Below are 25941 nucleotides of genomic sequence, written 5' to 3'. Positions count from 1 at the left end.
GCCCAGCGGGAGCACCGCGTCAGAGCGGCTCCCCAAGCAGGGCCAGGAGCAACGGTCTCAGGGTGCGGGGGGGGGGGGGGGACGGGACGCTAGGTTGGATATGAGGAAAACCTGTGTCCCTAGGAGGGTGGGGGAAGCCTTGGGATGGGCTCCCAGGGGAGCAGCAGACCTGGCAGGATTCATGGCTGCGCAGGGGGTGGGACGACGAGGCTGCCTACGACAGCAGGGGCCCGTTGGCGACTGTCAGCAGGGCTGGAGGTGGGACGCCAGCTGGGCGGGGCTGGGCGGGGCTCACAGGTCCCCAGATCTGGGGCTGGGAAGGGTTTCTGGGGGTTTCACCTTCCCCTGCAGCGGGGGACAGGGGGCACGGGCAGGGCTGAACTAGCGTCAGTGCCGCTTGACCCGGAGGGCGTCGAACTCGGGGCCGTTAGGGAGCGGGTGGGGCAGGGTGCGCGGCCAGCAGCGTGCACAGCAGCTTGGCCTGTGAGCTGGCCGATGCCGCAGCCAGAGCGAGGGCCTGGGGGCCCCGCGCCTCACCTGCCCCCGCAGACGTATTTCTTAACGATCAGCACTGCAGCTACGGCGCTCAGCAGCATCGTGCACACCACGGCCAGGATGATGGGAGTGGAGCTGGAGGCGGCCACCTGCCGGACACGTCAACGCGGAGCGTAAACCGACCGCTCCAGCCCCCGGCGTTCGCAGGCCCCCGTGCCGGCTCCCCTTGCCGGCTCCCCGCCCGGCCCCCCGCCTGGCCCCCCGCCCGACTCCCCGTGCCGGCCCCCCGTGCCAGCTCCCCGCCCGTCCCCCCGCCCCGGCTCCCCAGCACTGCCCCGGGGCAAGAGCTTTGGAGGGGGACAAGTCCAAGACGTGATACTAGTGGAGCAGGGGCGGGGCTGGGAGGGAAGCCAGGTGCAGACGGGATCTTGGGGTGACCTGGGGTAGGGGGGCAGACTCGGGGGAGGGTGCCAGAGGCTCCCAGCCAGCAGCACAACAGGCTCCAGGCCTTCCATGACCCAGCATGCTCAGAGCAGCCGGCTGTGGGGCCGTGTGTGTCCGTGAACAGCTGAAGCCGGAGGGAAGGGGGGAGGGGTACGCTGCGTGATGCCTGTTCTTCAAGGATTGCACTGGGGTGGGGGGGCAGTGCACAAACCCGCCCCCCTCTCCGGGCTCCAACAGGGCCCCACAGGCAGCTTTTCCCAGGGCCGTGGGGGGTGGGGCAGGCAGGGAGCCCACAGGCCGGATCCAGGGCCCTGACCTACCTGCTGGCTGGGGCTCAGCAAGTTGCTGGTGCATTTCTTCTTCAGGTCGGTCACCTCGCGGCTCGGATTCTCCCCACCCTGACACTTGTCCCCTGGGATCCGACGATACCTGGGGCGTCGGGGAGAAAGCGTCTATAGGACCCGCCAGCAGGGAGCTGCCCAGGCCTGCCCATCCCTGGAGACACCCTGCCGGGCGGAGCAGAGTGCAGAGCAGCACCGCCAGGACCCGCTGGCAGGTCTCCGGCCTGCCCCAGTGCCACAGGAACAGCCTGCCCCAAACCCAGCACCGGGCAGGGCACATCCAGTCCCCAGCAGCACGTCCCCCAAAGCCCAGCACTGCCTGGCGGGAATGGTGGCAGAGCCTGGCACAGGACCCAGGTCCCCGATTCCCACCCTATGGGGCCATGAGAGCGAGCTCTCCCCCGGCCCCAGGAGTCCCGTCCAGACTGGTGCCGCCCTCTCGAGGGCCAGCGTTCACTGAGCAAATCCTGCCAAAACGCCGCTTTACCCTCGAGTCGTCAGCAGCTCCTGCCGGCCGTTCAGACAGAACTCCAGGTCGTGGGCCTGCAGCTCCGGCTGCTCCTCGCACCACGACTGGTTTTCACGGCGGAAATAGCCAAAATCGCTGCAGCGCAACAACACAGAGCGGAGACGGTGAGCGACACGCCGGGGCTGGGCGAACGGCACCGCGCCGGCTCGCGCCATCGCACCCTGGGGGCACCTCGACTCCTCCAGCCGAGCAGCTCCACGCCCGAGGGCCAGCGAACGGCACGCCCACGTGTGCTGCAGACAGTCAGTGCTGGGGACGTGTCCCTCCCCCGCTAGCGGCACCACCCACGGTGCAATGCCAGGAGCAGCGTGGCCTTTGCCATGCCGGGCGATGCTCTGAGACAGCAGGACAAGCCCTGTGCTCGGACCGGGCCAGACGCCCACGGAGGCAGCTCCCCTGCCACCAGCCGAGCGCGCCAGCTGGGGCCAAGAGCCCGTGGGCGTTACGTGTGGCCTGGCCGTGCTTGCCGTACCAGAGGTAGTCCTCCAGCGTGCACGGGCAGACGGACGGCTGCTTGACCACCAGGTAGTCCCGGCCATTCTGACAGACAGAGGACTTGCGGAGACGCAGGTACTGTTCCTTGAAGCCCAGCACGCAGCCGTCGGTGTGGTTGCCAGGCTGGCTGGAGTGAGCCAGCCAGACGGTATAGTCGTCCTTCTCGCCTACGGGGGCAGGCCCAAGACAAGGTGAGGAGGAGGAGGGACGGAGCCGAGGCAACGCCACAGCCGCCAACCCCAGAGCGACGGTTCCAGCATTTCCACCCAGGGCTGGTCCCTGCTCGGCCTCGTCGTCACAAGTTTCACCACAGACAAGGCCCCAAAACTCAAAACTCTGACCCACCTCAGAGGCGGGCGCCAATCCTACCGCACCGGAGCCACTGCACACGCACGGCCCTGACAGGAGCAGCCATGGGGGCGGCCGCACCAGGAGCTCTGTGGCTTAGGGGTGTAAGCGGCTCGTTGAGTAGCTGACAAGCTGAGGCCTATCGGGTAGTCGAGTCGCTACTCGGCTAGTCGCTTCCCCCGCCTTGTATCAGAGGCAGCGGGGGGGGGAGCAGGAGCTGCTTTTCTCCCCTGCCCCATCTGCGCAGGGGGGAGGGAGGGGAGGCAGAGGCACAGAGGGGCCTGTCACGAGCTGGGACTGGCTTGTGCCAGGCCCCAGACACGGTGGCTCCGTCTTTTAAAACGTGGTAGGAGCCTGGCAGCTCTTGCTGCATGTACAAAGCAGAGGTGCAGCGGCCCTGGAGTGGGCGAGAGTGAGGACCGTTCGTCCCACCCAGGAGCTAGCCCCTTACTGATTGACCGTCCCCGCTGGGCTAGTGACACCCAGGCAGGGTACACCCAGGGAACGAAAGGGGGCCTGTCACTGAGGACGTGGACCTGGGCACGGCACGAGGGGGTAGGGACATCGGGAAAGCCCAGACAAGGAGGAGGGGCTCTAGCAACAGCAGCTCAGGGAGGCTGTAGTCCGGCAGCCCAGCGGAGAAGGTGAGCTGGCAGTGGAAGGGCTCCCCGCCTACTACACTTCAGTCTTCCCGGCAAAAGTACCACGTGGCGGACCACTAATAAAGTCACCCTGGACAGGGCAGGGGCGCAGGTCGGGATAAAGAACGTCTCAGACCCTCTGACCGAGCTGCATGGATGCCAGTCAGCAGGGCCGGATGCTCTGCCCCCCAGGGGGCTGAAGGAATTAACTGAAGGGATCGAAGAGCTGCTGGCAAGTCGCTGCAAACGCCCGGTGACAGCAGAGGGCACAGGAGACGGGCTGATGTGCTGCCCATCTTGAAAAAGGGGCCAAGGAGGAGTTGGCGCTTGATCCCTGGGAGGCTGCCGGAGCAATGGATAAACCCTCCGTTTGCGAATGCCTGGGGGCGAGGGTGGTCAGGAACAAACCCTGCCCAGCCGGCTGGATTCCCTGCTGTGAGGTAACGGGGGCAGTGGCCGGGGGACACGGAGGTAGAGCGGATCTGCACTTCAGCCAGGCTTCCACAGCTCCGTGTGGCCTGGCAGCAAGCTGGGCAGAACCGCCCGCAAGTGGACAACAGTCGGTTAAGCCACCGCAAGCAGAGCAGCTATTGACGGAACGGTGTGGGACTCCGGGGGGCTCCCCGGGGATCAGTTCTGGGGCCGGTGGGACCATCTCAGCATGTGGGAACAGATCCCATTTGCAGGGGAGAGAACACACAGCTGAGGAGCAGCCAGCACTTTGGAGGCTAACGGTAAAACTCAGCGAGATCCCGGGGAATGGGAGGACTGGGCTACAGACGACCAAGCGAAACGTCACGGAAACGGGAGCTGCTCCATTTAGAGGAGCAAGCCCCGATCCGACGCACCAATACAAAACGGCCGCAGCACGGCTGAGGAGCTGGGAGCCGCGGTGGGTCTCGGCCTCAGCAGGAGTCAGCAACGTGATGCTATCGCAAAGAAGCAAAAGCAACTTCCGGTTGCATGAGCCGAGGGGCGGCAGCACCCCTCTCTGCGCTGGGCACCGAACGGGGCAAGGACCCAGAGGGGTGCCAGAGGGCCCGGGGAGGGAATGCAAACTGCCTGAGCGAAGGCTGCAGGAATGGGCGCTGCGTTGGGAGGAGGAGACTGAAGAGGGACTGACAGGAATCCTGGGGTCGGGCGATTCCATTTGCTGCGATTCCACCCCACGGCAGGCTCAGGTGTGAAAGGCAGCGGCGGGGGACGTGTGCAGCTACCGCAGAGTCACAGTCACTCTGCGGAAAGGGTTCCACTGAAACTCCCACCTCCTGCGCTAACCCGTCTGTCCCCACCTGTCCCCACCGGGCCCTGCAGCAGCCCACCCGCCCCCCTCGAGGAGGGACAGGGAGGAGGCAGCATGCAAAGCTCACAGTTCCTGCTGAGCAGAGGAGTGAAGTCAATGGTGTAGGAGACCCACGTGCGGGACAAGAAAGAGTCTCTGTAGCCCCAAAGGCTGACGTTCATAGAGCGGGCTCCGGGCTCCGAGGCCAGGCCAGTGAAGTAGATGGGCTCCTTGGAGAAAGTGTACTTGTGCCAACACTGGCCTTCGTCCGTCGAAAACCTAGAGAGCAAAGGCTTGGTGAGGAGCTGGATCCCGGGACCCAGGGGGACCCGTCTGCCAGCCCCTGCTCCGTTCACAGGCGAAGAGGGGAGCAGACAGCACTGGCCGCACAGCTAGCCCGGGGCGGAGCCCGGTGTCTGCCCACAGGGGAGGTCTCCCCCCCGCTCCCAGTGACGAGCCTCCGAGCAGCTGCAGGAGAGACTGCGGGGGAATCCCACGGCCAACAGCAGCCTCAGCACCGATGCGCAGGGACAGGGCTCAGCTGGCGGCTCCGGGGGAGCTCAGGCATACTTAAGGACATTGATGGGCTCAGGGCTGTGCTCAATGGCGACCAGGATGCCCCCGGAGTCCAGGATGGCATAGTGATGGGGCCCCTTCAGCATCCGGGCCCAGGTGTAGCCCCCATCATCCGAGATGTAAACGTCGGGGGTCGCGGTGAAGATGGCATCCCCCACGCTGCCTGCAACAGAGCCCCACACCGCATGGGTCAGAGCAAGTCCAGACAGTGCCCCTTCCGCCGGACAGACAGACAGACGTTGCCCTCTGGCCTTCCCCTGCCGGCTCAGCCTGGCTCTGCAGGAACCAGCCACTCGCCCCAATGGATTAACCCTGTCACCTCCCCCCAATGCCTGGATCCTGAGAGCCCCTCCTGCCCGCCCCCATAGCCCCACTTGCCCTCGCGGGCTGCGGCTGGTGGTTCGCACCGTGAGCGATGACGAGGCCGACCGCATTGGGCTCGGACAGGGGCAGCATGGGGACGTTCTGATGCAGGGAGATGCCGTACAGCGCGTAGATGTAAAGGCTACACTGTAAACAGAACAGCAGAGAATCCAAGTTAGGAGACAATGCGGCGGGGGGCGGGGGGGCGGGGGGGCTTCCTGGCACATTCCCACCAGCATCTCTGCAAAGCCAGCTCAGGTTTGGGGCTTCTCAGCTGATGCGGCGCCCGAGACCCGGGCCTGACCCTCCTGCACATGCTCTGTGATCAGACACCGGTGCTCCCAGCCTCTGTGGAGCACCGCGCCCATCCCTCGCCTAGCAAGGCAGCGTGGCCTCTCCTTGTGCAAGGCCCAGCCCGCAGGGAAGGCAGCGACACCCCCACGCAAAGCACCTCGCCCACCCTGCCGGGTGCCAACACACTGAGCGGTCACCACTCGTGCTGTGGGGCCACGCATGGCCAAGGGAGCAGGCCCCTGGACTCCCACGGGAAGACGGCAGTCGTGAAGAGCAAACACTCGCGGTGGGGCCCCGGCCCCTAGCCTGGCTGCCCTGCTCTCGGAGAGGCCGACACACACACCTCCGCCGCGTCCTTCGTGGCGTTGCACGGCGCATCCACGGGCGTCCTCAGGGGCTGCCACTTGCCGCCTCTGTCGAACGTGATCACTGACTGGATGGCGCGGTCTGGCGGGAGGGAGAAACGTGGGGTGAAACCCTCGGGTTTTTGTACCCCCTCAGCCCGCCCTCTGCACACAGCAATACGGGGGGACGGGGGCCCCAGTCTGGCCAGCCCCCGCCTCCCTGAGCCAGACAGCCCGGCTGTAGCAGGGCCTGGAGTGAAAGCTGTTCTGTGCTCCAGCCAGCCCCAACTTTGCTCCTGTGAGCCGCCCCACCAGCATCAATGGGGCCCACCCACAGGGGGCTACAGACACGAGCAAGGACTGCATGCTAGCCAGGCAGCGTAAGGGCTGGACTCAGTCAGGGGCCGACGAAGGACAGCGGAGACACAGGCAGGGCGGCCACCCGTCCCGGCTGTAAAGAGACAGGCCCTGATTAGCCTTCTTGCCTGTGTCATCTTTTTTAAAAGCCAGGCAAACTGTCCCGTATTTTTGTGGTCAGCACAGCCAGCAGCCTCCTGTTTGTGGCTGCAGGTGATGGCCAGCAGGTGGCGCTCTCCTGTTTGTGGCTGCAGGTGATGGCCAGCAGGTGGCGCTCTCCTGTTTGTGGCTGCAGGTGATGGCCAGCAGGTGGCACTCTCCTGTTTGTGGCTGCAGGTGATGGCCAGCAGGTGGCGCTCTGAGGCAGGGCACAGAGGCAGAAAGCCCATAGGAGGAGAGGTAGCCTGTGCGCCCCTGCCCACGTGCACCCCCAAAGCAGGTTTCTCAAGGGGGGAGCAGGGAATCTGCCCTTTCCAAGGACCGAAACCCCGATCCCGGAACCTGCTGCAGGACTGAAATCTCGATCTCTGGCAGCCCCCCCACACTCGATTCCCAGCCCCAAGCCCCGGTACAGGGAGGGGCATCCAGAAGAGAGGCTCTGCCTTGGCTGCCGCCCGTGCCCAGGGCGAGCGCTTGCCTTTGGAGAGCACGCTGGTGATGAAGACCCCCCGCAGCGAGGTCACGTTGGTGAAGTCCGTTTCACTCCCAACGCCAGTGTAGAGATGCCGCTCGAGGGACTTGGAGTAGATGAGGCCTCGATCGTCCGACGTGTAGACTGTGCCGCAGCCCGTATCTGCAGGACAGACGGACTAGAGAGCTCTGGACAGACTGCCCCGCGGAGCAGTCAGACAGAGCCTCCAGAGCGACTGGGAAAGTTACCAGGTCAGGGACGTGTCCTGTCACACCCAGCTTCAAGCCTCCACACGCCAGAGCCACAGCAGCCCTGACACGGCGCCACAGCAGCCAGTTCACCCTGGTTTGCCTGCCCGGGCGGCAGGGCAGAGAGAAGCAGCAAGTCCCAGAGGAGAAGCAAAAATGGCTCCAACTCCAGAGCTCACGTGGCACGATGGTGCCGGCTGCCGAATTCTTTGCTTCCCCTTACAGCTGGGTGTGGAGACAGCGCTGGCGTCCCCGGCTTTGCCAGGGTGAGGCCCAGCAGTGAGTGTGTCAAACCGGCCCCGTGGGCTCGACCACAGACCCGAGGGTGTGGCCCCATGAGCACATCACTTGTCTCTGGCTTCGGTTCCTCATTTGCACAAGGGAGAGAAGCCAGGCGGGGAGGACAGCCCGACACCGGAGTGAAGGTCTCCCATCCAACGTCCAGTACAGATCCCAAACTCCTACCTTTCCAAGCCAAACCCAGTGCAACTGAAACGTCCCAGGCATGCCTGGGGGCTGGGGACAGCTTTCCTGGCATGGCCGAAGCCAGACAGCGGCACAGAAGGGCGGGTTACACTTGGTGTGATTCTGGGTGGTCACTAACTCTCGAACCATGCAGCCGAGAAACTAGACTCTGCTGCTCCGGAAGCCTAGTGCTTTGGCTGGGGAGGGATTTGGGGGAGAACATAAGTGTTTCCACGTATCTGAGAGGCAACTTCAGGGGACACAGCGCTATGGCCTGGGGGAGCAGCTAGGCATTCAGGGGGCACTGAGGGGTCCCCTCCGCAGCCGGACGTGGCTCTCTCCAGGACTGGGGACAGGAGCACTGGGAGCTGGATTGGGCGGCTAGTCCAGACACCAGAAAGGAAGGCCACGAAGGCCCAGGCCCGACAAGGGGCAAGCCCCCAACAACCCCGGACATTGGAGAGAAAGTTCCCCAGCAGAATATTTCAGTGAAGACTGGAGAGATCAGCTACTCCTGGGAAAGCCTCCGAGAGGCTTCCGAGCACTCCGCAAGCACAGGCGTGCCTGGCAAGGCAGGCCCTCGTCTCACTCCGCACGAGGCAAGCCTACGTTCCCGCCACGCACTCCGACAGCCAACGGCACCTAGCTGGACTGCCCTGGTCCTGCTCCTAGACCGCACCGGGGAATTTCAACCCAAGGGCATCGGTCTTTCCACCATCCCAAGCTGCTCTTCTCCTTCCAGACCATGAGCAAGTGCAGAAGCAAGGACGGAGACTGATGGAGACTCTTCAGCACAGGAGGCTGGATTTAGGACCACAAGAGTCAAAGGCCCTAAGTGCTGCAGTGAACCATTTGGCAGAGACAGGGGCTAATGCTTCTAGGGCCGTGGTGTCCAGCACACTAGCCACGAGCCACATGTGGCTATTTGCCCGGTTGAGTGTGGCTATGGCAGAACCGATTGGACACCACGGCTCCTGGGGAACTAACGTACCGCGTGGACCTGAGCTTAGGCAGCCGAAACGCTGTGGGAACCACATCAACATCCAAAGCCATTGCTTGCCCTCCCAGCTCCCGGGCCCTGCAAGCAGGCTGTCAGCGGACGTGGTGCTCCCACAGCCACAGGCGAAAGCTACTGTCTCCCTCCACGGAAGGTGCCGCGGCAGCACGAGGCAGGAAGTCTGTGCAGAGCGAGGGAGGCTGCTGCACTCCGAGGACGTGGGCCGGGGAGCCGCGCTTTGCACATCTGGGCTACAGCGTTCCCCGGAGCAGAGAGACGTCCAGTCCGCTCCAGCCAGCCGAAGCTCTGGAACTGAACTGGGGATCTATTCAGGCTGCTGATCGACACCCACCCGCCTCTTTCTCTGACACTCACCTCCAGGGTCATCCACGTGCATGAACACCATGTCCTCGTTAGCTGCCAGGATGGAGAAGAACTGCTCCTGGCCCACAGAGGGAAGCTGGGCCATGTTCCAGGTGTCTCCTTGGTCAGATGAAACATGGATCCTCCTTGTATTGCCCTGCAAGGCAGGCACACGCTTAGGCTGCACCCCCAACGGCCATCGTGCTCGAGAGCGCGCCAGTGCCTGCTCTCGGACATAAGAACATAGGAACGGCCGGACTGGGTCAGACCAAAGGTCCTTCTAGCACAGTATCCTGTCTGCCGACAGTGGCCAGCACCAGGTGCCCCAGAGAGGGTGGACCGAAGACAATGATCAAGCGATTTGTCTCCTGCCATCCCTCTCCAGCCTCTGACAATCAGAGGCCAAGGACACCATTTTATCCCCTGGCTAATAGCCTTTTATGGACCTAACCTCCATGAAATTATCTAGCTTCTCTTTAAACTCTATTATAGTCCTAGCCTTCACAGCCTCCTCTGGCAAGGAGTTCCACAGGTTGGCTACACGCTGTGTGAAGAAGAACTTTCTTTTATTAGTTTTAAACCTGCTCCCCATTAGTTTCATTTGGTGTCCTCTAGTTCTTCTATTTAGGACAGCTTGGGAAGAGTGATAGGGAACAGAACTGTCCTGATATTAGTAGGACACAAGGATGGGATGAACACGAGTCACGTGCTCATTTACACCCTTGCCTGTTCCCAGCCCCCTACGGCACCATCATGTTCACACAGATCCCGTGCCCACAACCCCAGACTTGGGCGTTCATCCCAGCCCGGGCCATGGCCTCCCACGTGGACACAGAGCCAGGTGGAAAGGACCGATCTCCTACCTTCTCCGTCACTACGGACGCAAAGAGGAAGCGACCTCCCAGGCCGAACGAGTAGATTCTGTTTCCTATGGTCTTGAAACTTTTGCCAAAGTCCTTGGTTTTCTTTAGCTCCAGAAACCCAAGGTCCATTTCTGAAGAGAAAGAAAGGAGTCTGCATGTGGCTGTGACGCGTGGGGGGGGGGAGGGGAGGAGGGGAGGACACCGAGGCCGGTCTACACTAGGAAGTGAAGTTGGGGTAACTACGTTGCTCAGGGCTGTCAAAAACCCATCCCGCTGAACAAAGCGGTTACACTGGGGCGGGCGAAATGCGGCCTGTGCACTGGATCCAGCCCGTGGGCACAGCAGGCGCCTCAGCCAGGCCCCCGCCTGCCCCACCCTCGCAGGTGACCACGTGTGCATCTCAAATTTGCGGGCTTGAGGGGAAGGGAGACGTCACACTGCCCCCACGCCCAGCACCATCTCGCAGCTCCCATTGGCCAGAAGCCAACCAAGGGGAGCTGCCTGTTTGCAAGCAAAGTACCCCTCCGCCTCTAGGCTAGCCGCACGTGGCCCCCACGTGAGCGGCATGCAGAGGCATGAAGGCAGGGGACCTGGCTGAGCTACTGGCTGGCAGCCACCCAAGTGAGCACCTCCCTGCCAGCCCCTCCCTCTGGCACCCCAATCTGCTACATCTGCCCACATCCCTGCTCCGGGTCACAACCCCCTGCCAGGCCCTGCACTCCTGCCTGTCCCCCTCCTCCAAGTCAGCATCCTCTCCCAGCCCCAAAGCCTGCACCCTTTCCTTCACCCCGAGGCCCTTTACGTACGTTGTTTAACCAGGAAATCAGGCATCTGAGGCACTTTGTGCGAGGGCCTGAGGGGACACTGCTGACAGGTTGGGGACTCACGTGTTCAAATGGCCGCCAGTCAGCGACGGTACGGCCTGCAGAGCCCTTGGGCCCAGGACAGTCACCGGCCTGTCCCCCGCCCCCCGGGCAAACGAGCCAGCTGCTAACCGCTGATTTATTCCGGTGTTTGCAGAGCACGGCGCTGACAGGAAAAGCCTGCCAAGTCGCTGGCCTCACCCCCTGCCCCCGCCCCCGCGGCTCTGGTTCTCCAGCTCTGCACAAGCCCTCGCTGGAGCCAGGGCGTACTCACTGCAGGAGTCGTTCAGGTACGTGGTGAAGAAGATGGTGGTGTCGGGGCCCCTGCAGACAGACAGGAGGGAAGAGCGCTGAGAAAGCCGACACAAGAACAGCTGCGCCAGGCTGTCTGGGTGGGCAGACGGATTCTAGCGCCGCTCCACAAGCCAACAGGACACAGCAGCGCAGGCTACGCACGCGCACCCACAACACCTGGCCGGGTCCAGCCCCCTGCAGGAGCACGAGTTGCATGCCAGCGAGGCGGGCGGCAGCGTAGACACAGCCCTGGTCTCACACAACACAGGGAAGTTCTACCCCAGGGCGACCCTGGGTCTCTGCACACATGCAGCAGTGAGACAGGCTACGGCTGGGCCTTTGGGGGACATACCAGCAGTCAGAGCTGCGACCAGCTGCTGCCCAGACCGCGCACACTGGCCCCGCCCAGGTAGTCGCTGAAGGATTCGTTCGACTGGACACAAGTAAGTTTGTGATGAAGCTTCTAGCCCCAGACGCAGGGCAGAGACCTACCAAAGCCCCTGGCTTGGAACTGAAAGCGCTCGGCTGCTCTGCCCCCTCGGTATCTAGGGCCAGCATGCAGAGCGGTATTGCTGGCTCCAAGGGGTTAAAAAGCAAATGGATTCAACTCCAAAAAAGCCAGGTTCCCTTACCTTTCCCACCTCAGGAAGTGGGCTGTGCCCACAAAGCTCACGGTGCCATCTGGATTTTCTGTTAGGGTATGTCTAGACTGCATCCCTCTGGGTATATCTACACTGCCACCCTAGTTCGAACTAGGGTGGTTAATGTAGGCATCCGAAGTTGCAAATGAAGCCTGGGATTTAAATATCCCAGGCTTCATTTGCATCTTGCCGGGCGCCGCCATTTTTAAATCCCCAGTAGTTCTGACTCCATGCCTGCGGCTACATGCGGCACGGAGTAGGTAGTTCGGATTAGGCTCTCTAATCCGAACTACCAGTACACCTTGTTCCACAAGGAGTAACGGTAGTTCGGAATAGAGAGCCTAATCCGAACTACCTACTCCGTGCCGCGTGTAGCCGCAGGCATGGAGTCCGCACTAGCGGGGATTTAAAAATGGCAGCGCCTGGCAAGATGCAAATGAAACCCGGGATATTTAAATCCCAGGCTTCATTTGCAACTTCGGATGCCTACATTAACCACCCTAGTTCGAACTAGGCTGGTAGTGTAGACATACCTGTCGCCAGAGGGATGTAAATTAGACATACCAAAATTGCTAAGGAAGCGGGAATTTAAATATCCTGCACTTCGTTTGAATAAAAATGGCCGCCGCTTTTTGCCGCCGCGGCACTTTGACGGCAAGAAGCGGCAGTCTAGACGGGGACCGGTCGACAAGGAAAGCCTTTTCCGACCGATCCTGTAAACCTTGTTGCACGGGGCATACGGGATCGGTCGGAAAAGGCTTTCCTTGTCGACCGGTCCCCGTCTAGACTGCCGCTTCTTGCCGGCAAAGTGCCGCGGCGGCAAAAAGCGGCGGCCATTTTTATTCTAATGTAGCGTCGCATATTTAAATCCCCGCTTCGTTAGCAGTGTCAATATGTCTAACGTACATCCCTCTGGCGACAGAGGGGTGCAGTCTAGACATACCCTGAGCGTCTCCGGTGCTGCAGGACTATTCGTTGTTTTTTAAGTTGTTTCAGTTACAGACGCACACGGCTCCCCCCTGAGATTTTCCCAAGTGTCCCCTCCCCCAGCACAGCCACAAAGGAGAACCGGGGGGTATTCACAGGCGGAATCGGATGTCGGCGAGCCCAGCCCAGCCCACCAAAGGAGGAGCCGGCATTTATCAGCCTGCCAAGGGCCCAGCTGCAGTGTGTGACTGAACACAGGCCCTCAGACAGCCCGGCCGGAGGACACGGTGGCTGGCCAGGCTGGGGATGCTCTTGAGCAAAGTTAGGTGGAGCCAGTCAGGCAAATGTTACCCTCCGAGCCCAGCCACAGGCCCAGGCCGGGTGCAGCGTTCTAGAGAAGAGCAGAGCCTTGCACAGCGAACTTCGGCCCATACGAGGGCCCTGGACGCGGCCTTGCAGAAGGGACGTCTCCCAACCCCATCTCCCTACTGCCTTCCTCCGGCAGGAGGGTGGAGAGCAGCCGACACCCGCTGACCGTTGGGCTACTCACCATTTGGCCAGACAAACAGCTTTGTGGACTTCGTCCCACTTCTCCCCAAAGTTCCTGGACACCCAGAGGCTGTTCTGAAAAGTTCAGCAGTCAGACAGGGTTGCTGGTTACTAGCGGGGTTACCGTAGCGCATCCGACAGAGGCTGGCCTGAAAAGAGGCAGAGCCAGCTCTGGGAAACAGAGCACATCAGGGCTGCTGAACACTCCCTGGGAAGCCCCCGCTGCCTGGCCCAGACTCGGGAATAGGGCTCGGGGGATGCGTGTCTGAAGGGCTGTTCTGCCATTCTCCTCCTTGGGGGATGCTGTTACCCACCCCCACCAGGGACGGCTGCAGGACTCAGAGCCAGGCTCGTGCAGAGCACGCCGGCAGCCCTGTTGGGACAGAGGCGAGGGAGCAGAAGGGGCCCTGTCTTACTTCGGTGCTGAGGGCCAGCAGGTGGTCGGAGTTCTGCGGGTGGTACATGACCTGAGTCTGGGGCTGAAAGGGGAGATCTGTCGGAACAAAGTTCTTAGCATAATCGGACGATCTGAAGATCTTTCCACCACGTCTCCCTCCAGGCACAGGCACGTCCCCCGTCAGAATCACCTAGACAAGGAGGCGAAGACCAGATCAGAGAGGGGCACGTGCCTTTGCTGCGACAGCATCCGCCTCGCCATCCCCCACTGCGGCTGTTCTGGTCAGCCCCACATGGCTCACTCAACCCCCATTTCCATGCCATGGGATCACAATGTGCACTTCCTGGCAAGGGGGCTCCAAGTGCTTCTCAGCCCCAGAGACTTCCCACGTTCTACATGTGGGGAAACCGAGGCACGGAGCCGTGATGTGATTTGCCCTTGTCCCCAGCAGCCGCCATCTCCTACCTTCCCAGAGTTCTCCGGTCCGATGGCCATCCCAAACTCCGTCCGGATGAAGGTGTGGTTAATGAGCTTCGTGATGTCCGTGAACGTTTTGCCATAGTCCTCGCTGAGAGAGGAAAGTAGCTGATGACTCTCCTAGCGCAGCGGCTCAAGCGGGGAGCGGGTTTCGGGGGCTCTCCAAGCAGGACCCGCGTTAGAGTCGCTGGGGCCCGGAGCAGAAAGTCAAAGCCCCAAGCGGCTGCAGCCCAGGGCCCACCAGGCTGAAGCCTCAGCAGTGCAGCTTCACCGTGCCCCCCAGGGGTGGGGCCTGGGGATGTTACATTTGATTAATGGGCTAATTGAATAGTGGATGCAATTTGCACCGACTAGTCGATCAGGGCGCCTCTGCCCCAGGGCTGTAGCTACACGGCAAGGCGAGAGCGCTGGCCCCAGGCTCCCCGCGGCATCTCAAAGTGGCAGCGCTACGGGGAGCACGGGGGCGGTGGGGGAGTCCCCAGCTCCACGTGGTGCTGCCGCTTTGAAGCGCCCACTCCTCTTCCACCCCCTTCCTGCCTCTTTCTGCATTGCTCAGCTCCAGCCTCCGCCCCGAAAGGGGCTGCGTGGGCCGGGACAGACGGCGGCTGGGCGCTCAGTCTCTGGCGAGCCCTTGCAGCCGTGCGGAGGCGGCCTGGGAGGCTGCGGGCGGTGGCAACGGGGCAGGACTGCAGAGGGAAGGCAGTTGGGCGCCACATGGCGGGCTCAGCGCACTGGGGCGTGGAAAGGCCGGCTGGGCACGCCCGTGCTCCCTGCCCCCCCGCTCACCCCAGGGCTGGGCAGAGCTGGTCTGCGACTCTCACACTGCCAGGCACAGGCGAGATGCCCCCTTGCCCACAGCTACGAGTCCCACCCAAGGCATCACCCAGGCCAGGCCACCGCTCGGGTGACACAGCGGAGTGATCTGTTGCCAGGCAGGGGCCCTGCCTCCCCCACCACGCCCAGGGAGGCTGCTCGGTCCCCTCCCAGCGCCTGGCCAGGGAACACGCCAGGCTAGGGGAGCACGGCAGCAGGGCCGGAGCGGGACACGCAGCCTCCCTCATCCAGCCAGGTCAGCAAACCGGGGCCTCACCTCCTGTACAGGTTGGACTTGGTGAAGCTCACTAACACCAGCGGGATCTTGAAGGTGGTCAGGACGAGAATGACCTGGAGAGAGAGAACAGGCGTCAGGCCTCAGGCCAGCCCCGGGGCGGCTCACTAGCAACCTGTGCGCAGCCCACAGCCCCCCCATCGCGCCCGCTGCCCCCGGGAAGGGGGCTGGCAGCCCCTTAACTCGCCCCATCGGCGAGTGCTTTGACCTGCCTCTGCCCAGGCTTCCCCCAGAGAACACTCTGAACAGCAAGGCAGGGACGCGCTGGCCCAAGGCTGGGGAAGAGGGTCCAGCAAGGGAGTTCTCCCAAATCACAGGTCACGTGGGTGCTGTCAGGCAGCCACCTGGCCCCCAGCCCAATCTGGGGCAGGAAATTGGCTCGAGCCCCTCTCTCAGGAAACAGCCAATCCCAAAGCATTTCTGGCAGCAAACGCCAGGAGCGGCTGTGGGCGGTACACCCACCTGCACGCACCACGATGGGGGTGGGGCTGGCCAGGACTCGGGGCTAGCTTGGGAAGGGCCACGGGATCAGAGGCCCACAGACCAGACAAGACCTCCTGCCCTCCCCCTCCCCCACAGGCGCACAGCCCGGAGAGGCACAGGGAACAGCCAGCCGCTTGGAGCAGTCTGGAGCTGCTGGCAGGCAGGGAGCACGCCGAGGGGCCGGCTGGGCTGCTGGTGGGGAGCCGCCTAGGTAAGCGCACTCCAGCCACAGCCTGCCTCTGGCACCCCACCCCCTCCTGCCCCCCAACTCCCTGCCCCACATCACCACCCAAACCCTTTGCACCCCCTGCCTCAGGTCACAACCCTCTCCCAGAGCCTGCACCCCCTCCTCCAACCCTCCCCCAGGCCAGAATCCTCTCCTGCACCATAACCCCTCTGGACCCTGCACCCCATTCCCCTGCCCCAGGTCTCATCTCCCCCTCAGACCCCACACCCTCCCCTACCCCACGCTCCCTTCTGCACCCAACCTCCGCCCCAGGCCCCACAGCCCCTCCGCAGAAAAGCGCAGCCCTTGACCACTTAGCAAAATCCTCGGAGCCCCTCATCAAAAATTATTACCCCCTGCTCTAGCTGGACCTACCCAAGCCAGGCCAGGTTAAGCACCTTTCGGCCAGCATACTGCCCCTGCTGCAGGGTGGGGAGGGCTGTGCTGCTCGCGCTGCTGGCTGGTCCAGCTGGAGCGTTGGCCCAGTCCCCGCTGAGGACCGTCCCAGGCGGGATACAAGCGTGGGCGCAGCGAGTGCCCAGTGCTCAGGAATGCTTGTGCCCTGGGTTTACAGTGAGCAAAGTCCTGCTCCCCAGCTGCCCCTCCAGCCTGCCCAAGCCCACGGCTGGTTACTTTCACGCCCTACTTACTCCATTGCTGTCTCCAAGCCAGGAGAGCGAGACGGAGCCGCCGAAGTCGGCAAAGACATACTGCAAGGGAAACGATCAGAGTCAGAATCCAACTTCGGTGCCCCCCACCTCACCCCAAACAACCGACCCTGCCGCCTCCACGCCCTCGGGGGAATAACCCAGATCTGCCCTCCTCTTCGCTAGCCGGGGGGCCTATTGCTGAGCCAGGAAAGCCAAGACGCCGGGGCCGTCTCTCCGCTTCATGCGCCCTCGGGTGGCTTCCTTCACTGACCACACGCATCTCCTTATGCAGGAAGCTCCTGAGAGGCCCAGTGGGTTTCTGCCACGCCCCTCCATACACCTCAGAGCCAGGGGCAGATATAGGGCAGGGCGAGCGGGGTGGCCGCCCTGGGCCCCGCGCACGCCCCGTGGCAAAGGGGGGCCCTGCGAAATTGTGCTGCCCTGGGCCCTGCAAAATGGTTATCTGCCCCTGCTCAGAGCATCTCTCTCCAGCCAGCCCCCGGGAGGTTTCCAGGGCAGGTCTCTTGCTCCAGGCTACCTCTCCCCTTCAGCAGCTCTCCCACGAGCGGCTTGCTGGCCAGGCAGAGCAAAGCACAACTCCAGCTTTGAGAGTCACGGCTGCTAAATTCACCCCCCCAGCCACCCCAGCACTCTCCAAAGGGATGTCAGTGACTAGCCACGCCTACCTGATAAGCCTAGGCCTACTCACTTCCCCCCACTGCCTCTGTATGGGGGAAAAGGGGGGCAGAACAGGAACCAGGGCTGGGGGGGGGAGCCGGCTTAAAAGCTGGTTTCCCCCAGCACCGTCTCTGTGGCTCCCACAGCAGCCCTGCCCCCGCCCAGCTCCGACTACATTTCAACTGCAGAGTCCCAGCGGGGGGGCCCTCATCGACTAATCGGGTACTCGATACAGTTACCCGCTTCGTCACACCCTTACTGCCGGGCCCTCTGCACAGCCGGACTCCTCCCACACCGGACAGCTGGCCGCCCACCCGAGCAGCCCCACGCTGGTGTGTTGCTTTGGCCTTGCAGAGCAGTAAAACTGGGCTGTGCCGGTGCCTGGAGGATGCAGCGCAGCCCTATCGCCCTGCCAAGGCGTCCGCCTCCGGATCCCATTTCCTGCAGCTCCTGCTGGCTGCCAGGCAGGATCACGGCAGGAGCAGCACAGACAGCTCCCGCTGAGCCCAGGACATCAGAGAGGGGACGCCGGCAGAGCAGTGGTGCGGGGATCTGGCTCGCTACCCCGCCGGAGTGCCAAGGCGGAACCTGGCAATGCAAATACTGCCCTGAGCAGAACAATCAACACTGTCGGTGCCCTGCCCTGCAGTCTCAAAGGTTGCCTCAACGACATCACCCTGCGAGACTCGCCAGGCACCGCGCAGCCCGCACCTGTGCCGTAAAAACCCCACTCAGCCTCGAGCCACCTAGGACAGACTGCAGCCTCCCCCCAGGCATTCTGCAGGCCAGACAGCCGCCAGGGACATACACCTGGGACCTTACCACAGAGCCTCAGGGAGGCTCCAAGAGAAGCACGTCCACTGTCAGCCTCACTGGAGGGTGCAGCACAGGCACAGAGGCCAGGGAGCACGTGGGGAAGGGTGCAGAATGCAGCCGACAGCCATGGGCACCTTGGGAACTCACTGGTGCAGGGAAGGGGCAGTGCCACATGGTTACGGAGCTGTGCGGGGAGATCTCAAGGAAGGCAAAGGGGGATGGGGACGCTGTGGAGGGCGCGCCTGCACAAACAGTGATGGACCAGAGGGAGCCCCGAGACTTAGGGCTCTCCACCCACCACTGGGGAGCCTTGTCACGTTACTGGATTTTGAGGGGCGCAGCCATACCACTGCTGCACCCATGGGGGGCGTTTGCCCCAAAAGTTGGTACAAAGGGGGCCATGTGAGGTGTCAAACAAAAGCTGACTTTCTACTGATTCTGTGTATGCTCTTCATATATCTGTATAATGTCTGTGTGTGGAGTTAGGGATCTGTACTCTGTATGGAGACTGGAAGTTTCTCTGTATGTGATTGAACAATGGACCTCTGGAGGCCAAAGACACACCTGGCCACTGGCCATGTGACTCCCTCCAGCTTGGAAGAAGCCAGGAGGGGGTATAAATATGCCATGTGGCCAACTCCATTTTGTTCTCAGCTCAGCCCAGCCCTTCATCCCAGAGGCAGCAGTGCAGGAATTGAAGAGCCGGAAAGAACTGTGGACCCATCCTGACCTAGGATGTTCACCAAAGACTTTTAAACCAGCAGTTGTAACATCTCTGCTGGAGCCTGCATCGAGAACTGGGAGATTCAATGCATGTAATGTACTATCCTTTAACAACCTCACTCTCCTGCTTTTCTTTCTTGTGGTAATAAACCTTTAGTTGTTAGATGCTACAGGGTTGGCTCAGTGTGATTTGTGGGTAAGGTCCAAAGGGTAAATTGATCAGGGATCTGTGGCTGGTTTCTTGGAACCGGACAGAACTTGTTCGGGGTAGGTGGGATTGGGTGCTAGGACCCCCCACCTGTGTATAGGCCCGGGGCCATCTGGGGCACGGATATTGCTGGGGTGCCGGAGGGGTTTTGCTCGTGAGGCTTCAGGCAGGCGGCTGGAGCGCTCTGTGGGACTGGTTTGGGGCCTGTTTGGGAAGGTCTCCAGTCAGGGGGCTGTAAGGAGCCCCAGATTTGAGCAATTTGCCCTGAGCGGACGCCCTCAGCAGTGCCCAGACCCGGCCTGGTCCATCACAAGCCTGCGCTGCACTCCGCTCCACTCCCCCACCGTGCCTCCGCGGGGCTGGCGCAGTGTCGACTCGTGCAGGGCCCCATAGGCACCGGCGTGCGAGGGGAGCGACTTTCTGCTTCTCAGTCAGGGGTCACCCCAGCGAGGGGCGGGCTTTTTCTTTGGCTTCTCACTTGTGCGCAGCCCCCGACTGATTTTTCGTGGGTCAGCAGCCCCCAACCCAAAAAAGGTTCCCTGGCCCTGCCCTGGGTGAACAAGGGAGTAGACAGAAAAGCGCGGAGTGGGGTGGATGGAGCCCTGGCCGAGTCGTAGCCTGGGCCATTCTGAAAGGACCCAAGACGGAGCATGGAGCTGGGGGTACAATCCCGGCTTTGGGGCGTGCAGGCGATGGCTGATCCTCAGGAGTCTGGAGGCAGAGAAGTGGGTCTTTGGGAGGCATGGGAGGGATTTTCAACAGTCAAAGAGGGAGGCCTGGAGACACAGGTGGGAGCTGCGGCAGCCGACCCTGGCCAGGAGGCAGTGGGGCTCTCTAGGCACAGAAAAGAAAGAGGAACCGCCGGATGCCTCTCTTGCCCAAGAGAGAAGCAGACAGGCAGGAAGTGGAGCCAGAGTCAGCGTGGGAAACTGGACAGGCTCCCAGCACACGGGGCTCGGGGCCGGCACGTGCTCAGCGGCACGTCAGCATACGGCAGGTGGGACTGGTACGGTGACTCCGCAGGCAGAGCGGAAGCTGTGAGCTGGGGCAACGCAGGGCAGCCCCCCTGCCCCGAGCCTGAGTAAGAGGCTGCAGGAGACACACCTGGCTCCACTTTACCGTCCAGGCCACCCAGCTCCAAGCAAATCCGTCTCCCAGCTCCCCAAAGACGCTGCTCTTCCAGTTCTGCTGAGAACGGAACCACACCCGTGGCACCTGGCCCACGCACCCAGCCCTCCCAGCTGGCTTTCTAGAGTCACCCCCACTTCCGCCGGGCAGGCCGTCCTCTGGGAACCAAGCTGTGCTTTGCTCCGCCAGCCGCGCTGCAGGGCCAGATCAGCCAGGGACAGTACACTCCAGCAGCAGACCCGGTCTCCTGGGTTACCCTGCACTAAGTCCTGGCAGTGCAAGGGGTTCTGGGGAGCCCCCCTCCCGCCTCCGAGGGGACGGCACAGGGCCCTCAAGGTGACAACGGAGCGTGCTGGGGAAAAATGCAGGAGGAGCTTTCAGCACAGCTCCCGGGAACATCGCCATGCTGGGAAGCTAGTGGGCGGATTCAGGGCTCGGTCCATTAGACGCAGGACAAAACTTGCTTCCACCCACAGCTCGTCAGCCCACGTGCTAGCAACTCTCACTGCATTTCAGCTGCCCAGAACCCCTCAGGGAGAAACGTTACACGTGATCACAGAGTGTTTAACGGCTACGCCTCAACATCACAGGCAAGGGACACAGAGACCTTTTCCCAGGGCGCCGAAACGCGGCCACCTCTGGGGTGGAACGTGGCCGCTGTTCTTATGAACTGGATTACAGCAGCATCGGGAGAACCCAACAACAGGTGGCGTTTGCCAAGCACCACACAAACAGAGCCTGCATGGCAGCACAAGAGAAATGGCTGAGGCCAAGGACAATGCAACCCAGGCAGAGGAGCTCGGAGCTAAGTTCCCACCGACGTGCCTTACCCAGACACGCAGGCCGTGCTGTAGCTAGGGATGGAAGCGACTAGTCAACTACCCGGTAAGCACAAGCCTTTCGGAGAGTCGAGTAGTCACTCGACTCGTCACTCCCCCCCATCAGAGAGAGGCAGCAAGGGGGGAGCAGCAGGCAGGTGTCCCGACTGCTGCGCCTCTCTTTGAAATGTACAATGTGGCTCTTTTCAAAGGGAGAGGTGCAGCGGGATAGCAAGCACACCCCCCCATCGACTAATCGAGTAGTTGATGGAAATTCCATCGACTACTCGATTAGCCAATTAATCGAAATTTAACATCCCAAGTTGCATCCATCTGATCAGCTGTTCTATTATCAACACTGCTGGGAGAGGACGCTCCCAGCGACAGGGCCGGAGCTGCGCTGCTCGGGGCACAGCCGCACGCCACTGCGCTGGTGTCGCCTAACGGATGCCTTCTCAGAAGAGAGCCCGTTCCTGCCGAGATGCTTGAAGAGCAGCCTCTGAGCGGGAAAAGCGCCGCTGGGGTTTGTATTTCAAGTCTCACTAACGATGCCCTGACCTGTTCCGCTCACAAGAGCGTAGCCAAAACTAAAGGCCCAGCTGCAGCGTGCAACACACAATGTCCAACACAGAGCCTCGTGAAACAGGGGCCTTTCCCAAAGCCGGGAGAGTGCCCAGCGCCCCCCTTGCCAGGGGAAGGTTAGCGACTTGCGGACAGCTCCCCAGCTGAAAGGGGCTGAGGCCGGAGAACCCCCCACCCCCAGTGAAAGCTGGGCTGCACCAGGAACGCGAGCGCCCCGTCCTGGCACAACACGGCTTCCTGCCATCCTCCCACGCCTGTGTGCGGGCTGGAGAATGGGGTTTGGGAACCAGGTCTCTGGGTCCTATTCCCAGCTCTCCCCAGTCTCTGCAAGGGTCTCAAAAGGAGAGGGAGACCCCAAAGTTTCACCGCCATTGGGCTCCGTCAATGACCAGCACTACAGAAATGCCAAGTATACACCCCGAGACGCCAGTCACCCGGCGTACCCCCCTCCCCCCGAGACGCCAGTCACCCGGCGTACCCCCCCCCCCGAGACGCCAGTCACCCGGCGTACCCCCCCCCCCGAGACGCCAGTCACCCGGCGTACCCCCCTCCCCCCGAGACGCCAGTCACCCGGCTTACACACTTTCCCTCCCATTCTCCTCCCCCACCCCCCGACATTTAAGTAGTTTCTTCCCTGGGACAACAGCAGACACAGCAAGGGCCCCAGCATCTCCCACAGGCTTGGCACGGAGCAGCCACATGTGCTCGTCCCATCTCGGCAGGGGCACTGGATATGCAGCTGAAGCCATCTTCTTCAGTGGCCTCCAGTCCCTCCCCCACATCACAGCAGAGGGAGGGGCACTCCCGTGGGGCCCACGGCCTACAGGTTCCTAGATTCCCAGGTGGCCAGGGCCTTGGGATCCAGCAGACAGATCCCCCAGGGAGCACTAAACACAGGCGAGAAGAAAGGCTGAAGGAGCCAGGGAGGGACAAGCTGCTCCGTGCCTGACAGCGCTTGCTCCCTCCAGTGAGGGATCGGCAGCGCAGACTTTAAGTCCTCGCATGCGGCAGGAGACAAGCCCAGCTGGGCATCTGCGGCCTTTGCAGACAGTGTGAATTAGCACCAGACAGGACAGAAGGCAACGTATCTCGCAGTGCAGAGGGCTGGGCTGGGCTCAGCACGTACAGACGCCACGAAATGCAGGAGCAGCTGCTGAACGGGCGGGACCTTGCATTCTCCCCAGGGAAGGGCAAAGGAAGGTCACCCGCGTGGTGCACCGAACCGTGCAAAGCATGGGTCACCTATGTCACCGCAGCCTTTGGCACGTCAGGCTCCCCCCATCGGCACAGCAGGAAGTAGATCTGGCAAAGAGAACGGGGCTTCGAGTCTCCAGCGACTGAGCTAAGATTTGCTTTTGGGAAGGGGAGAGCCCTGGTTCTGTCCCGCCTGACGCGGATCAGGCAGCTGTCAGCACACCGGGACCGACACGCCTTGATCAGCATCTGTTCCCAGCTCATGGGGTCGGGCAGCACCTCCGCTCAGTGCTCTGCAAGGTTTAAGGGTTTTTTGAAAGCTGCACAGACACATTCTGACATATCCCACGGCACGCCCACGGTGCCAACAGGAGCCGGGAGCTGTGCAGTGTATCCACAGAGAGAGGCGGCTTTCCACCACGTCACCTGGGAGACACGCTGTTCCCTGCACAAACACAATCCGCCCAGCGCCTGAACGGGTTGCCCGAGTCCTGCCAACAGCCAAGCAAATGCACCAGTCTGACTCGAGACGATTGTGCCCATCTGACCACAGCCCACATCTACCTCATGCTTGTAGCTGGATGAGGAACATCCCTGATGAAAATCCAGCTACTGTAGGTGCCATTGTTCTGGTATGATCTCAAAGGTACTACTCCACTGCCCCTATCTGGGTACTTCCAATCTTCCTCTGGGACTATTACCCGCATTGCACAGATGAGGAATTGAGCACACAGTGAGGCTAAGTGACTTGCCCCAGGTCACACAGTGAGTTTGTGGCAGAGCTGGGAACTGGATCCCGGTCTCCCAAGTCCAAGGCCAGAGCCCTAACCACCAGACCATCCTCCTCTCTGCAACTCTGACAAGGCCTTCAGGTCGGGAGCACTGCCTCCCTGCGGGCTTGCACGGCCTGTCTGAGATACACCTGGGAGCAGGACACCAAGCATGTGGTCGTAAGCCTCTCGCTGTCCAGGTGCCAGGGAGAAGGCCAGTCCCTGCTGCCGGGGTGATTCCAGCGGGCGCGGCTGTTGTGGCTCTGTAGCATGTGACCTGCCAAACCACAGCTGACCCTGGGAACCAGAGTGGCAGCTCGGCCTTTCACCACAACACTGTCTCCCCAGGCTCAGAGGCCGGGGGCAGAAACCTCCACGTAGCTCCGCACGGGCCCAGCTGGGACAAGTACCGCAGGCAGAGAGCTCTCCCGTTCTCCCACCGTGCTCAGCCGGCCTGCCCTGCTGGCCAACACGGTCTCTGCTCCGCAACCTCAGGCACCACTGGGGAACGCTGCTCTGAATACAGAACAAGTGAAACGTCCTCAGGCGCGAGCCGAGCTGCCAGCGCGTCCCTTCTCTGCCCCGACCGGGGACCTCCCCCTGTTCAGAGAGCAGGGATCCTTCTATCTGATTAAACAGAAAAGTCGTGCGCCAGGCCGCCAGCCAGCAATCCCTAATGCTACCTAGGAGATAAGCGACCACTTTGCACAAATCCCTCGCAGGTCTCCCCCTCCGCTGGAGCGTGCCGCATCTGTCAGCACTTGCTATTTTCAAATTGCTTGTCAAGGGGCAGCGATGTTTCCCCAGCCCTTCCGGTCAGACTAGCCTCCTGTTTGACAGGAGAGAAACCGGGGCCCGGTGACTGAGCAGCTCTACCCGGTGTTACTCCAGGGACAGAGACAGCACCAAGGTACCGGCCACCTCGCTTGTCCCCACAGCCACGTGGGTTCGGACAGACCGATTCCCAGGCAGCGGCATGCAGCACAGCCCCCTCCCATGGAGTCCAGGCCTTCAGGGACGCTCGCGGATAATTTCCTTTGCTGCCCCAAAGGCCGCTGCGTTCGGCCAGGGCAGCGACGTGAGGCAGAAGCACTGTGAGGAGCCTTGCTTCCCAGCACGTGCAGCTGGCTTCTCAAGGCTGTGCTGAGTCCGAGCTGCCCTCCGTCCCCCACGCAGCTCTCTACACCACTCAGGGTGACGAAGCCCAAGACACCTCTCCCCCAAACAAGCCTGCTTCTATGGCACGTCCAACCCGGAGGAAACGCCTGCAAAGGGAGGAGTCGCTCTTACCCACAAGCCAGCTGGCAGGTGCTATTCGTTAACTTTGCAGCCAAGGCAGGAGAGCACACTGGCTGAGGTAGGAAGCTTGCAAGCTCTTCAGGAGAAAGCAGTAGCCTCCCCAGGAATTGAAATTGGGGGGGGGGGAGGGTGTTTGAATTTACAAGGGGAGGTGTCAGGGCCAATGAGAGGTGACGCCGTGAGGGTGAAGGTGGGCTGTATGGCACCATAGTTCACAAAACTGGGGGGGTGTTGAGGAAATTCGGGGTGGTATACACCTCCATAGGGGGGGGGTGTAGGGAAATCCCTGGGAGAGAGCCACGTCTGAGCACAAATTTTAGCCTCTGATCACAGAAGGAAACCCCAGCAACCAACAAAACGTAAGCCACTGGCTCCTCCCGCCGCACTGCTTCTTGGAGGCTTTGGGACGGACACCCCCAGCAAGCGGGAATCCCAGGAGAAGTGCAGCTGCGCACAGCGCTATGTATGCAGGCAGCGATCTGCAGAGGGTTGGGGAAGTGACCTTAGCTGGCCTGCGCAGGGAGTGGGTGGAAGGAGAGTCTCCTAACATCTCACTTGGCCAACTCCAGAGCAGCACTTCAGTTGTACAAAAAGCTCCAGCCAGTCCTCCCCGGACTGAAGGCTGCCAGGCCCTGTCCCTGCCGCAGGGAACAGGAACGGATTATATCTCCACCCACCCCCTGGAGCGGGGACTGGGCCGCTGGAGCACAGAGCAGAGTTGTGGGCAAGCTGCACGGACAGGGGCCGAGAGCTGTGGGAAGAGGACACCAGGCTCCATGGGTCAGCGCTATGGCACGCTCGCTGGTCGCCAACAGGCACGATCCAGGCAGCGCAGCTGGCAAGAACAATACGCGGCCAGCGCGAGCGAACAAGCGCACAGTCTTCTCTGTGCCGAGACACCCTGTTATTGCCCACCACGGGTTTCAGACACAACCTGATTTTCCTAGGCACTAAGTGTGGGGAGGTTAGATAGTGTGGAATTGAACAGTCGTGTAGCCACCACTCGTATGGGTTACATGACTGTTCGATAGACC

At 61.9% G+C, this 25941-nt stretch overlaps 1 protein-coding gene across 4 annotated transcripts in view; it reads right to left on the bottom strand.

Moving 5' to 3' along the window:
• Positions 1-25941, bottom strand: part of PSMA5 (proteasome 20S subunit alpha 5) — a 64776-nt gene that overhangs the window by 1692 nt on the left and 37143 nt on the right. For 2 of the 4 annotated variants that reach the window (XM_075910389.1, XM_075910391.1), the window contains 17 exons: positions 16692-16751; positions 15315-15388; positions 14213-14315; positions 13767-13937; positions 13352-13425; positions 11214-11263; positions 10077-10207; positions 9226-9370; positions 7147-7302; positions 6152-6255; positions 5559-5661; positions 5146-5314; positions 4664-4854; positions 2282-2471; positions 1768-1884; positions 1261-1368; positions 538-648 (listed from right to left, as the gene is read on the bottom strand). In XM_075910389.1, coding sequence (XP_075766504.1) covers positions 538-648; positions 1261-1368; positions 1768-1884; positions 2282-2471; positions 4664-4854; positions 5146-5314; positions 5559-5661; positions 6152-6255; positions 7147-7302; positions 9226-9370; positions 10077-10207; positions 11214-11263; positions 13352-13425; positions 13767-13937; positions 14213-14315; positions 15315-15388; positions 16692-16751 — 2057 coding nt within the window. Of the gene's footprint in view, positions 1-537; positions 649-1259; positions 1369-1767; positions 1885-2281; positions 2472-4663; positions 4855-5145; positions 5315-5558; positions 5662-6151; positions 6256-7146; positions 7303-9225; positions 9371-10076; positions 10208-11213; positions 11264-13351; positions 13426-13766; positions 13938-14212; positions 14316-15314; positions 15389-16691; positions 16752-25941 lie in introns of all 4 variants that reach the window. The other 2 variants (XM_075910390.1, XM_075910392.1) reach the window with 1 other exon arrangement.

The sequence above is a fragment of the Pelodiscus sinensis genome, chromosome 27 (assembly GCF_049634645.1).
Source record: "Pelodiscus sinensis isolate JC-2024 chromosome 27, ASM4963464v1, whole genome shotgun sequence".
Lineage (NCBI taxonomy): Eukaryota > Metazoa > Chordata > Testudines > Trionychidae > Pelodiscus > Pelodiscus sinensis.
Note: the sequence above shows the minus strand (reverse complement) of the source record. Positions and strands in the feature narration are given on the sequence as shown.